At 41.5% G+C, this 12,063-nt stretch overlaps 1 protein-coding gene across 5 annotated transcripts; it reads right to left on the reverse strand.

Annotated features, from left to right (window-relative positions):
* Positions 1-3,292: 3,292 nt before the first annotated feature.
* On the reverse strand, positions 3,293-8,614 carry PDCL (phosducin like). Of its 5 annotated transcripts, XM_082492490.1 has the most exons (6): positions 8,442-8,491; positions 7,077-7,120; positions 6,863-6,966; positions 6,443-6,617; positions 5,194-5,375; positions 3,293-4,081 (listed from the first exon to the last, which is right to left on the reverse strand). In XM_082492490.1, exons 4-6 carry the CDS (start codon positions 6,609-6,611, stop codon positions 3,530-3,532), a joined length of 903 nt encoding a protein of 300 aa, XP_082348616.1. In that variant the 5' UTR covers positions 6,612-6,617; positions 6,863-6,966; positions 7,077-7,120; positions 8,442-8,491; the 3' UTR covers positions 3,293-3,529. The 5 variants fall into 5 exon arrangements, with proteins under 5 accessions (XP_082348616.1, XP_082348614.1, XP_082348617.1 ...); XM_082492488.1 differs by lacking the exons at positions 6,863-6,966; positions 8,442-8,491 and adding an exon at positions 8,592-8,605; XM_082492491.1 differs by lacking the exon at positions 8,442-8,491 and having other exon boundaries at positions 7,077-7,172.
* Positions 8,615-12,063: the final 3,449 nt, after the last annotated feature.

The following is a 12,063-nucleotide window of genomic DNA, read 5'->3' on the forward strand; positions in this document are numbered from 1 at the left end:
ACAACGTCACGTGCTGGGGAAGCTGCTGTGCCAGAAAAGATAGATGAAACATCTTTGACGAAATCAAAAAGCATCCTTCATTCAAAGCCAAACCATTCAGTAGGAATGCGTCAATTTTAATGAAGTTCTGAGAGTGATGGAGTACAATGGCTTTGGGGGAAGGAGAGGCACCTGGATCAAACTGAGAACCTGATGCGCTCGATGCCAAGTTGAATGTTTCAAAACAGTTTTATTTTATGTGGGTATTCATACAGTTCCATTTGCACTTCAGTCCCCATATGTGTATATGTATATACCCCAATTCTTAATCTGCAGGTCAGGATCACATCTAAAATTAGAGAAATGGAGCAGAATTTAACACTTCAACAGTGTTATGGACATTTACAGATACACCGTTAGTATGAGTGGTAGTTTTTATTAGTAGGGAACGGATAGGGGACAGACAAATTAGTCTCTAACCTATTCTAAATTAGTTTTGCTATATTGTTTAATGCCCATCTAGAATGCTGCTTTTTTTAGGCCACACAATTACCAGTTGGTCAGTTTGGAAGGATTTAGCTTCAAGAAAGGACAAAAGATGGGCAGCAGCACCCAGCTCTGCCAGTGATGCTCCTCAGCCGTGGCCGCCGCCGCTGCTGCCACCGCTGCCGCCGCCGCCAGCCTCCCCGTCCCTCGCACACTGGGCTGCCTGTGCTCGGAATGAGGAGCAGCATTACGGCACGCCTTCTCTCTACCCCTCTCTCCCCTGCGCTTATTAGATTCTCCCAGATCAATGATTAATTGGATTCAGGCTTTTTTTTCTTTTCCTTTTTGCTATTTTTGCTGTAAACCATCTATCGTATACCTGAGCACCGGAGGTTAATAACCAGCAGTGGCCTTGCTGCAGGGCAGCCGACACAGCAGCAGGAGAGGTTTCAATCCTGTTACAGTTTTGCTGCCATAGGGGCAAAAAACCCCACCACTTTATAAAAATAAAACTTCAAAGCAACTTGAGCAGTCAGCTCTTCCCCGCCCCCCTCGCCAAGCCTGGTTTTATTATGACGCTAATACGCACCCCGTCTGCATGACGGACCTCACTGAGCCTCATCCTGAATATAAACTACAGCGACTTTGATTTTTTTTTCTTGAATGTGCTGATATCCACGCGCAATGATTTAAGTTCATATAACTGTCATGGTTTTTTTTTCTGCAATTCTGAGATGAAAAGAAACAATCTCCTACCACATTTGAAAACCTGGGTTTCCGCCAGTTTCCTTAAAACAGCTACAATTTGTGCCAATTCAGTAATTTTTAATTACAATTTATTTTTCTGCTTATATTACTTTTTAAAACACAGTTCAAATAGATACAATTACAAAGTCTTCTTTTTCTATCCTAAGATCCTCTGTTATTAAGAGCCTAGTGCTCAGACAGCGACATTTGCATTTCTTCCTGGTGTTCCAAAGTGCCTCACATAAAACTTGCAATTAAATTTAATTGTTAAGCATAGCATTTCTTTGGGTCAAATATTTAGGTAATGATAGTCTACTTTCCTCAAAATTAAAAAATAACAAGCAAAATAAGTAATGCATGAGAAAGCAAACATGTTGTAAGATCAAATTAAGTCTGCAGAAGACGATCCGGTAACAGCTGAGTACAGAGCGCGCAGAGCCAGCGTGCTCATTTGCGCCAGGCGCGCTGTTTGAGCAACCCAGCCACACCACAATCCCGCCAGTAAAGCCTTTACCCCGTGCTGCAGCTTCGGTTTTTGTGCTTGCGTTCGCTATAAATTGCCAGTGGCTTCTAATGCCACCTGGGTTACCTCAGCTCCGTAGCACCAGGCTCTCTGGAGGGCAGGGTGAACTTTCCTGTGATAGAAACCCTGAAAATTACCTCCCCGTATTATGATCTGATTTATGAAGGAAGTAGAGCACAAACAAAATAAATGAACACACCTTAATGAAAATGTAATCACTGACAAATGGTAATGACAAAGGTGCTGCAGGAGGGGAGCGTAACACGCAGCTGTTGCGTTCAGTAGCAATAATGTTCATAAAGAGACAAATGGGCTCAGCCAGAACTGGATGGCTTTTTTCTGCGTCCAGAAGTGGGAGTCCACCTGTGCTTTTGGGGAAGATGAGAACGCCAAGGTCACAGTCACTGGCCACCGAAACAGCTGCGGTGATGCTTTTGAGGAAGCCTTTGTTATTCTCTACAAAGGACAGAAGGAAAAATTGCTAAATCTCCACAAAGGTTTCACCCCCACCCCACAAGACTTTTTTCTGTTAGTGAACTCCACTGATGCGTGGTGCAAAGAACATGCTGCTCCCAAAGAGCTGCCATCAGAGGAAAACCAGGACAGTCGCAATGTTTGTGATCCTGCTGAATGCTCTGTGCAGAAGCTGGATACTGAGCTTCAGAGAAGGGAATCAGCTGTGAGAAAATGGGCTTGCGACTGACCACCTGCATGGGTGATGGGGCTGTGACGCTGCTTTCCCACAAAGCCATCCAGTCATCTGCCAGGTCCAGGGGTTATTCATATTCAAAATACATCTGATGACCCAGCTGAGGCAGATGACATAAAGGCAGACAGAAATGAACTTTAGCACTGATTTAGTAATTTTAGAGTGATATGAAATTCTGAGGTTATTCAAGTCCTAATTCCGCATTTTGCCAACAAAATTCTCCTCGATGCTATTCAGCACACATGTTGGAGCTCTTTACAATAGACAGTCTCTCCCTTAAGAGGCAGAGATCATTTTCTGAAGAAGCGACTACTATGAACTCTAAGGGTGGGTATTTTAAAACCGAAGAATGTATTAAGAGCTGTAATTGAAAGAAAATTTTCTCATTTAAGTCTCAGGCAAGGTTAAAGGAAGAAGAACTCTCTCCAGCTGAAAAGCAATTTTCAGGATGAAGTCAGGGGCTGTTGTTATTTGTAAGTGAGAAAGGAACAAAAAATTTGATCCCCAGTGTTAGAACAAGAAGGGACTTCCAAGAAGGGGACTGCAAATTGGGGAACAGAAGAAGGGACCTTGCACTGTTAACTGGCAGCAGTTCAGCGCCAGGTTAATAAAAGTCTTGAATGCTTAAAAACTTCCTCATTTGCAGTCTCAATTCTTGTCTTGGTGAGTAGGTGGCCATATCTCAATCCAAATGGTATTCATATGACACTGTTTCAGGAAATCTGTAAGGAGACTGACCATACACAGCTCATCTGAGAACAAACTGTTTAAAAAAAAAATCTAAGTGATTTACAGAACAGAGATGACGGTACACAATTTCCTAAACTTACTGAATTGTGTTAGAACTTTATGTTTAGTAAAATACATTTTAATTAGATAAAAGCAAGACTGTTTTAGTGTGTACTTTATTGAATTAATTTAAGAAACTGTTAGGAATTCCTTATGTTATTTTTTACAAATTTTTAACGAGCAAAAGTCAAAGTGCATGAAGGGGAAGAATACATACCCACACTACAGAAGAACAATCCATAGCACAAGAACATCCCACAGTACAACTACACCTACTGGCCCTTGCTATAAGTGGTTCAGTCTATTTCCAGATCACTGTCTTCACTGTAACATGCAGAGGGATTATGTATAGAAGTCAGGAGCACTAGGTCTTTTTCTGGAAGCAAACCGCATTCCTGCAGAAAAGCCTCCAGGTCTACAGCAAAGAAATCTTCTCCAAGCTGGTCAGTGATTCGCACAAAGTTGCCGATGAGCTCACCGGCCTTATAGATCAGCAAAGCTGGCAGAGCATTATTAGTAAAGCGAGTGCTAGCACCAATGAGCGAGCTCTTCACCCTGCAAAATTTAACTGTCGGATACTCAGCAGCCAGGCAGATCATACAGCCATTCAGGGACTCGGTGCCAGGGATATCATCTTCGTAAATATGGATCATGATCAGTGTGCTCTTATGCTCTTTATCAACCGTGTCCAAAAACGCTTCTCCACTGGTAATCTCAAAAACCTGTTTAAACTGCTGCCCACTGTACAACTGCTGTCTCATCTCCTCCATTCGCTGCTTCCTGTACCGCTGCAAAAATTCCTCATCATCTTCATCATTGTGAATCATGTTATATTCTTGTAACGTCATCTAAAAAACACACACAAAGATAGATGAAAAAGAAGAAAGATCTGCATTGCTATATGGGTCACTTATGTAATGAGAATTTAAATCAAGAGGATTAATGTGGGTCACTCATCTTTAATAACAGCAAAGTGCAAAGCATGAAGGCTCAAGTACCCTCTGTATTATACTCCATTTTGATCTAATTAGAAACCATGTCCAGTGGGAACAGCGATTTCAGCCTTGGGTATTCTACTTTCCACAAGCTGCACTAATAACACAAGTGGCTGCTCCATGCTCCCACTCTAATCCAGGTTAATGCTGGCTATGTGCTTTCACTAAGCTATGAGCACTGATTTGGGTACCGCGCCTGAGCTAAGTCTAGCTTCTTTTTCATTAGCTTTTTCATTTAGTTTTTCAGTTAACCTTTCGTGGCAACCAAATGCACTCTCTTGCCTGTAGAACTAAAATTAACAGGATTTTATATATTTCATATCCGTTCGGTTGCTTTGTTAAACATATTTGCATCACTCAAGGTATAGGACAGCGTGGCCAACTTTCATCATCTGAAAGCAAGAAACACTGTCTGCTAATTAGTAACTTCTCTGACTAGAACTGTAAAAGCTAATTATACAGCCCAGTTGACTGAAACCATTCACTACTTCCAGCTCTTTGGAGCTCAAAGTCAAAGCCAAATTCTCAACATCCACTTACTAAACACAAAATCAGTAAGGACTCCTAAACTCTTGTTTCAGGCATGGGAGGCAGTATTCATAGGTTTGTTGTACAACTCTTTGTCTTAATCCCCTGAAGCTGACTTATTTGATAAATGGACAAGGGAAATCTGAGAAAAGGATTTGGACTTTTTTGGTATAGCAGCTAAATTGCTTATTTCTTAACCCAGGCAAATGCAATGCTCCTGGAATACCACTAAAATGCAAAATAATTAAACCTGACAACACCTGGCAAATACAGTTATAATGCACCTCTTATACCACTGCTGTGTTCCTATTTACTAGGCAGAAACGATACATATCTACTGATAGAACAAGGGTTCCTATCTGCTTCATGTACACAAATGAGGAAACTGAAAATATTAAACATTTAAGTGGCATTTTAATTCCTCCGTGCCATGCTACCTTTCCATTGATTTTTTCCTGAAGCTCTTTCTGCTTCTGCTTATCAGTCTCTTCATCTAAGTGAGATCTACATGTCATAGATAACTTTTTTATAAGTCGTTCCATTTCTCTGCGCTGCTCCTGCCGCTGTTCAGTTTCCAGTTGTTTAAATCTCCGCCAGTCATTAATGACTCCTTTGGGACCTGAAATTAAATATGTAAGCATTTTGTATAAAAGGGTAATAAAATTACACCTAACATTTGAAATTCAAGTACTAATTTATAAGTCAGCAGTAAAATAGTGGCCCTGTCACAACCCTTTTGTATACCGTGCAAAACGCTGAAATGAAACGAAAGAAGTAACGTGGCATTTACACATCCTTGAGCTTCTATTTATTTTTCTTTCTAAGACGACTAAAGTTTATCTAACTAGGCTATTCTCATAACTGTCCCAAAGGTTATTCCGAAGATTAATATCTGTGTTCTTGAAATAGAACCACCAGCCCTCAAGAATTCCCCTATTGTTAGCATGGCTTTTTATAAGAACAAAAATAATGATGGGAAGGTATAATTAAGTTTGCCAATGCTCTTGTACAGAAGTACATTCTGTGATGTACAATAGTGTGAATTCTTACAGACTGCACCTTGCTGATACCTTGCTGCTGGGGCCCAGCAGAAAGAGTTATTTTTTCAGGTCCTCTCTAAGTATGCCAGTTTAGCACTATAATTCTTCCATTCTTCCATCAGGTGAAAAATATCAACACATGCAGGAAGATGGTTTTTCATCATTCTTAGAGAAACCATAAAACACAGATGGACAGTCTTTCATAAGAACATAAGAAATACCCTCTGGATCACACCAACGGTCCACACAGACTCGTATTGTTCTCCAACAGTGGCAGCAGAGAACGCTATTTTGGGAAAGTCTGGCCACTTTCTATCTATTCCTCACGTACTCGTTAAGCTCCTACCTGTTACTGGTTAACAACTGTCGCTTACAGGAAAGAAATTTATGCATTATCAACCAAATTGTACAAATCAGCTTTGTATGCAAAGACAAAACTCCTTCAGACATCATGCTGAAGTCTCTCAGAGAAGTCAAACATTAAAACAAAGAACTGGCTATTAAAAATAAGGTTGGACTATAGCCATGTCTGAGTCAAGTATGCACAAAACCACAACTTTTGTGTTGAAAAATGAATTTTAGAAAAACACACCAATCTTCCAATAAAAAAAGTATTTACAAAACAATTAGTTTGATATGACGATACCTGTGTTGACTGCACTGCCATCGCTGCTAAGCTCTACTTCCCCAACGCTTTCAGGAATGGTGCTCTCCCCTTCTTTATCTTCTTTCTCACTGTCTTCATCCTCACCCTCACTACTGCTGTAATAGTACTGGAGCTTCTCACCAAGCAGTTTATCATCCAAAGTAGTCATTATGTTCTAAAAAGCAGATTAACAAAATAGAGAATGTATCTCTTATTCAAATGTGCATCGCGAGATACCATTTCAAACGCATAATGATGGTTCTTTACTTCCTCGGAGCAGTTTTTAGCCACATAAGAACAGTTTATAGCCCACCATCAAACAGCCTACAATGCAGTCAGTCACGTGAGTTAATTCTTAGTCACAATTTCAAACTCACTTAAGTTAAAACCCTTTAAGAATAGAACTGCTTTGAGGCTCACCAGTGCAGAAACACTTTATGTGTGTTCCCATTCACGGAGAATGAATTTTCTAACTGTGATTCGGGAGTCTTATCAGCCTCACTCAGACGGCTCCATGAGGGTGACTTTCCAGTTATTGAAATTTAAATGTCCAGTATTATTTGCATTGTTTTAACAATGATTTGTTTGAGCTGAAGAATGATCAATGTAATCAATCGAATTAAAGTGTGCTGACCTTTATTCCTTTCCAGTCTTTCAGAGACAAGCTTCTATTAAAACCTAGAAGAACATAAATTCAAATTGTCGAAGACAATCTCAAAAAGACTTTTGCAGAAATCCAGCACATTTAAATAACGTAACACATGCAAGGAAAAAAGTTTAAAGAAAATGTAACCACGTTTGCTGCTTAATAAAAAAGGTTACTCTCAAACACAGAAAACATATTTTCTAAGTATTGAGACAGAACATACAAATGCTTAGTGCAGTCAGTGCTACAGTTTCATGAACATCACTGCCAGGCTAAGAAATAACTTATCAAAAGAAAGATCCTCATGTCTGTCATCTTTTCACCTTTTCACTGACCACATTGGTCATATTCAGAGAAGTCAACAGCACCCTGTTTGCATGGACAACGCTGAAATTAGACGCTGACACTGATAAAGTGATGGTAACTATCCTAAAAATCCTCACTTTTCCCGAGTTAAACCTTTCTTTAATCCAAAATACATTCTGCTAAATAGAAATTAACAGCAGAATCCACCCTCTACTGCTACCGACAGCGTCAGCACTTATAGACGTTGCAAACCTCTCGCATCAGGAGAACAGACAAATGAGATGTTTCCAAGTGATGGAACGCTGAGGAACCATGGAGAACCTTCGGAGTTTGGGGCTCTCTCTCCCCTGACTCCTTCCACCACAATCCTCTAAAAGAGCTGCTGATCAGATTTCATCCTGATGGAGATGTAAAACTCCTGAGAATTACTCTTTTTTTCCCGGGTGAGGTGCAAAGGGTGCAGAAAAGAGTGCCACTAAAGTCAGATACCTGGCTATGGACCTGGGATGCACTAACTACAGCTAAATGTCCACAAAGCTTCATTTAAAAAAAAAAAAAAAAGCAATTTCAATCAAATCAGTTGATTTGGGCTCACACTTAATTCTGCAGGACCCTACAAGTCAGCCCTTTTAATGTATATTTGGCAAAGGCATCCCGAGTGCTGTAGGGATAAAGCAGCACTTTTTCTGCCAACCGCTAGCAGGTTCTGCAGGAGTTAAAACCGGCTGAAGCAGATTATCCGGGAGGTGTCCAGATGGCCCGGGATTACCGGGATTACTCCTGGGAGCACTGCAGAGCCCCGCGGAGAGGCACCGCAGAGCCTCGCAGGGTTTTATGAACGCGCATCCTCAGCCGGGGCCACCGGGCGAGGCAAAGGCAGAAAGCAAAACGCTTTAGTTTCAGCAGAAAAAGGGCAAATGCTCCGAAGGTCCCGCTCGCAGCTCGGCCGAGCCCCCTCCCCCCGGCCCGCCCCGCTCCGGGACCCCGGGCCGCGCCGCGGAGCCCGCGCCCGCCGCCTCAGGCCGCGCCCGCCGCCCCTCAGCCCACCCCGGGTACGCGGGGAGCCGCGCTCCGCCCCGGGGCCCGCCGCGGGAGACGGGGGCGGTCAGCCCCAGCGGCGATCCCCGGGGGCGGGGGGGCTGCCCCGCCGGACCCCCCCCGCCCCGGCCCGGCCCGGCCCCGGCGCCGCCGCCTCACCCGCTCCCGCCGCCTTCCGGGGCCGCCCCTGCGCGGCGCGAGGCAGGGCGGGAAGGAGGCGGCCTGAGGGGACGGGGAGGAGACAACCACGGCCCCCACCCCGCCCACCGCGTTTGAAGGCAAAGAGGCAATTAAGGTGGACAAATAATTTTTATTCGTGCATGCAAATACATGTCAATACTGCAAACTTCTTCCATCAAGTCTCTCAAACACTGAAAACCAGGATGCTCTACTCCGTGACCAGCCACAGCCAAAACCTCGTCACTTCAGTGCTACAGCAAACACAGTCGGCGGCCGGGCCCCTACCTCTACCACCACGGGAAACAGACCATCGCAACTCCAAACCCAAAGAAACGGAATAGAATTTACTCCCCCATATATCCCCATTTCATTTTACAGATTATTTTTTTTTTCTTTAAATTATAGTTTTAAATAGAAGCTGAGAATGCGCCATAAAAATGAGCATTAAATCCATCGTAGCGATGGTGCCTGCTTTATACATGATGGGTGTACACCATCTTTTATTTCATTTACATTTCAATCGAACAATAGATTTGCAAAGAAAATGTCTAATACAGACGTAAAAATATTCACACTAGAGCTTCACAATCGGTTGTACAATTGACAAACAGGCCTCTTTTCCCAAACTTTCCAGCTAAGCAAATTTATAAAATGTAATCAATGCAACAAGAAAAAAAAATTTCTTTAAAACTTCCAGGGAAAAGAATACGCAGTAAACAGTATAAATGCAGACAGCAGATGCTGCAAGCGAACCACAATACTTCTGAGTGGCTGTACAGTGGGTATGTGCAGTACAAATAAAAGCCACGTGTGTTGTATCACAACTACCGTATAATGTACTTGTTTGCCCAGCTAAGAAAATGCATGCATTCCCATGCCTTGGATTAACTGAGATCTACTCTGGATAAATTGATGGGCTATGTGCAAATGACCTTGGCTTTTGGCAGTAATAAATGCAGCCAGGCTCTGTTTTAGTTCAGCTTTTACAGCAAAATCTTGAGTGATTAAAAGCTTCCACAAGCATCCTTCGTAAGTAACGGGGTGTGGTATTGCGTTGGGGTATCGGTCATTTTGGTCATTCAGATTTGTTTTACTTCATCACTGACAGTCGGTTGTGGTTTTTTTCGTGTCGTGCTCCCTTGCCAGCAGAGATACACGGCCATGACTACTGCCAAAGTCAGCTCTTCATTTATACTGGAAAATGGGTCATTTAAAAAAGCACATTTATTGTGTTCTGCTTGCAGAAGAGGTCCCTCAATGAGAGGGAATTTCCTAACAAAGGGATTAAACCACAACATAAAGAATGGATTTTTACATACTATAGATAATCCGATCATTTCTCATTTTGTTACACTCTCAAATTCAACATCTTCCTTTAATAACAGTCTAATAATAATGAAAAGTCTGTTCACAAATATGATCAAGGAGCTGCTGGTATACAGTGTTTATGTACAGCAACAGGTACAACTTGACAACTTGTGCTTTAAAAAAGCAAACGAAACCAATGCTTGGAACTATTCTGAGTTTAGATCAGTTTTAAGCCTTCTTTCCTCAGCTGTTTCTGACCACTGTGCATTGTTTTGTACCTCATCCAGCCTAGTACACTATTATACAAGAACAGCATTCAGCTCTTGAGTACAGGATAAATTATAATTTCAATTGTGTTATCGAAGCACTAAAACCTTCCAAATTAGACTTCTACAAAGAGCAATTAAGAGCTTATTTAATATAATCAGCTGTGTACAACTTTTTTTTTTTCCTATAATGTCAAACTTGAGTGTCCCTGTACTACACTACCAAGAACCAACGCCAGTTTGCTTTGCAAAGAGTCTAACCTTTCCTTTGAAGGGTCTAGTATACATTCTACAATGCAAAATCTGCATAAACACTAAGATTCATTTCTTGTCACCTGTTTACAGGAACAAAAATATCAGTAGCAGGGCAATCACTCTGCTATAAGTATATGTTAAGAATGTACAGATAATTACTTTCTCACACGAGCATTCTCCCAGCACAAGCGTTAGTCTCTATTAAAGACCTATGTGGGAAACGAGGCAAACCAAGGAATGAATCCAGGTACTGAGGCAACACAATTAACTTAGATACTAATAATTCCTGTATCTCTTGCATGTGAAATCCCTGCTGTACCCCTAGTGGGGGGAAAAAACAAAACAAAACAAAACAAAACAAAAAACAACACCAAACCAAAACAACCCAAAATGCTTGTCCAAGCAAAGCAAAAGAGCCAATCTCTCCAATCCGCTATGGGCCTTTTTTCTGACAGCACCGGTAAGTTCGGCCAAAACCTAAATGGAAATCGCTGCTATTAACACACAAAGATTAGTCACTGTATCTCGGTGTCAGAAAATAAGCCCTTCCGTAGCCCAAAGGCACCTGATTTTGCAACTAGACAAATGAATACATACTTGTTTGTGTAGGGTCAAGGGCTGAAACTTCACCAAAGGAAGCCAGAAACTAGGTTCCCACCTTTAGCTTCTCCTGTCAGGGCACTGGAGGGCATAGTTTCATGGCAAAAACCACACAGTCAGTGTTAAAACCCTAAGACAAAGCCGGCTTGCTGTTAAAGCCCCCAAAGACTTCTTTTGCCTGTCATTCTATATATTAAAAATTCAACTAAAAAAACCCAGCCTCAGTTAAGAACCAACTTTCCACATGAAGTGTATGGTCATCCTAGAGAACTGCTATATCATGGGACCTCCTGCTGCAGACAAGAGTATATAGATACGTCTGTTCTTAAATACGCCAATATGGTTGGCAGGAATATGTTAGGCTTATGCAATTTCACTGGACGAACAGGCAAATGTGTGTAAGCAGCTTATCCCAATCCCCCTCCAGCAGAGCACAACCAAGTTTTTAAAATTGCAATTTTAAAATTAAAAAGTTAAGGTAAATACACAATCAATTTATGTAGTATATATTCACCCTCAGATCATGCTGAAGATGTTCTGTGGAGTTCTGGTGCACAGAGGGCTCTTTCCCTGAGGGCAAATAAGGACTTCTCAAACCTTTATATTTTCTCTATTTTTGTAACAAAATAGCAATTTAAAATTTAAAAATCTTTTAAAAAAATTACATCGCCTTCAACATGGAAGATCTCACTGTTTAAATATCCATGAAAGAGACATACTTGTTTGCATATCTGTTTTGGAATTACATTGTACAGCAAATAATAGTATCTCAGAAGCATTTCAAAAGTAATATAAATTCATATTTACAGAATGGTCTTGGTATAAAATATACAACAATCATATTTATGTCTAACATTCTAAGTTAAAGTTAACATCAATAGGAAATAAGTTAAGGTGACAAAGGTGGTCTGGTTCTTGTATCCATTCACTTCAAGTTGCAGGTGAAACAAAGCCTCAGTCTAATCCTAGCTATGAGGTGGCACTGGCTATAGGAAGGTACAGCAACAGCCAAAGGAAACGAA

Source organism: Vanellus vanellus (genome assembly GCF_965231255.1).
Source record: "Vanellus vanellus genome assembly, chromosome: 18".
NCBI classification, from domain to species: Eukaryota; Metazoa; Chordata; class Aves; order Charadriiformes; family Charadriidae; genus Vanellus; species Vanellus vanellus.

Bases quoted from the DNA above. Each gene is read 5' to 3' on its own strand.
- PDCL (XM_082492492.1), bottom strand. From the start codon at position 6,611: ATGACTACTTTGGATGATAAACTGCTTGGTGAGAAGCTCCAGTACTAT. The intron at 5,376-6,442 runs GTATCGTCATAT...ATTTAATTTCAG, and splicing joins TGGCAGTGCAGTCAACACAG to GTCCCAAAGGAGTCATTAAT. The intron at 4,082-5,193 runs GTAGCATGGCAC...TGTGTTTTTTAG, and splicing joins AGGAAAAAATCAATGGAAAG to ATGACGTTACAAGAATATAA.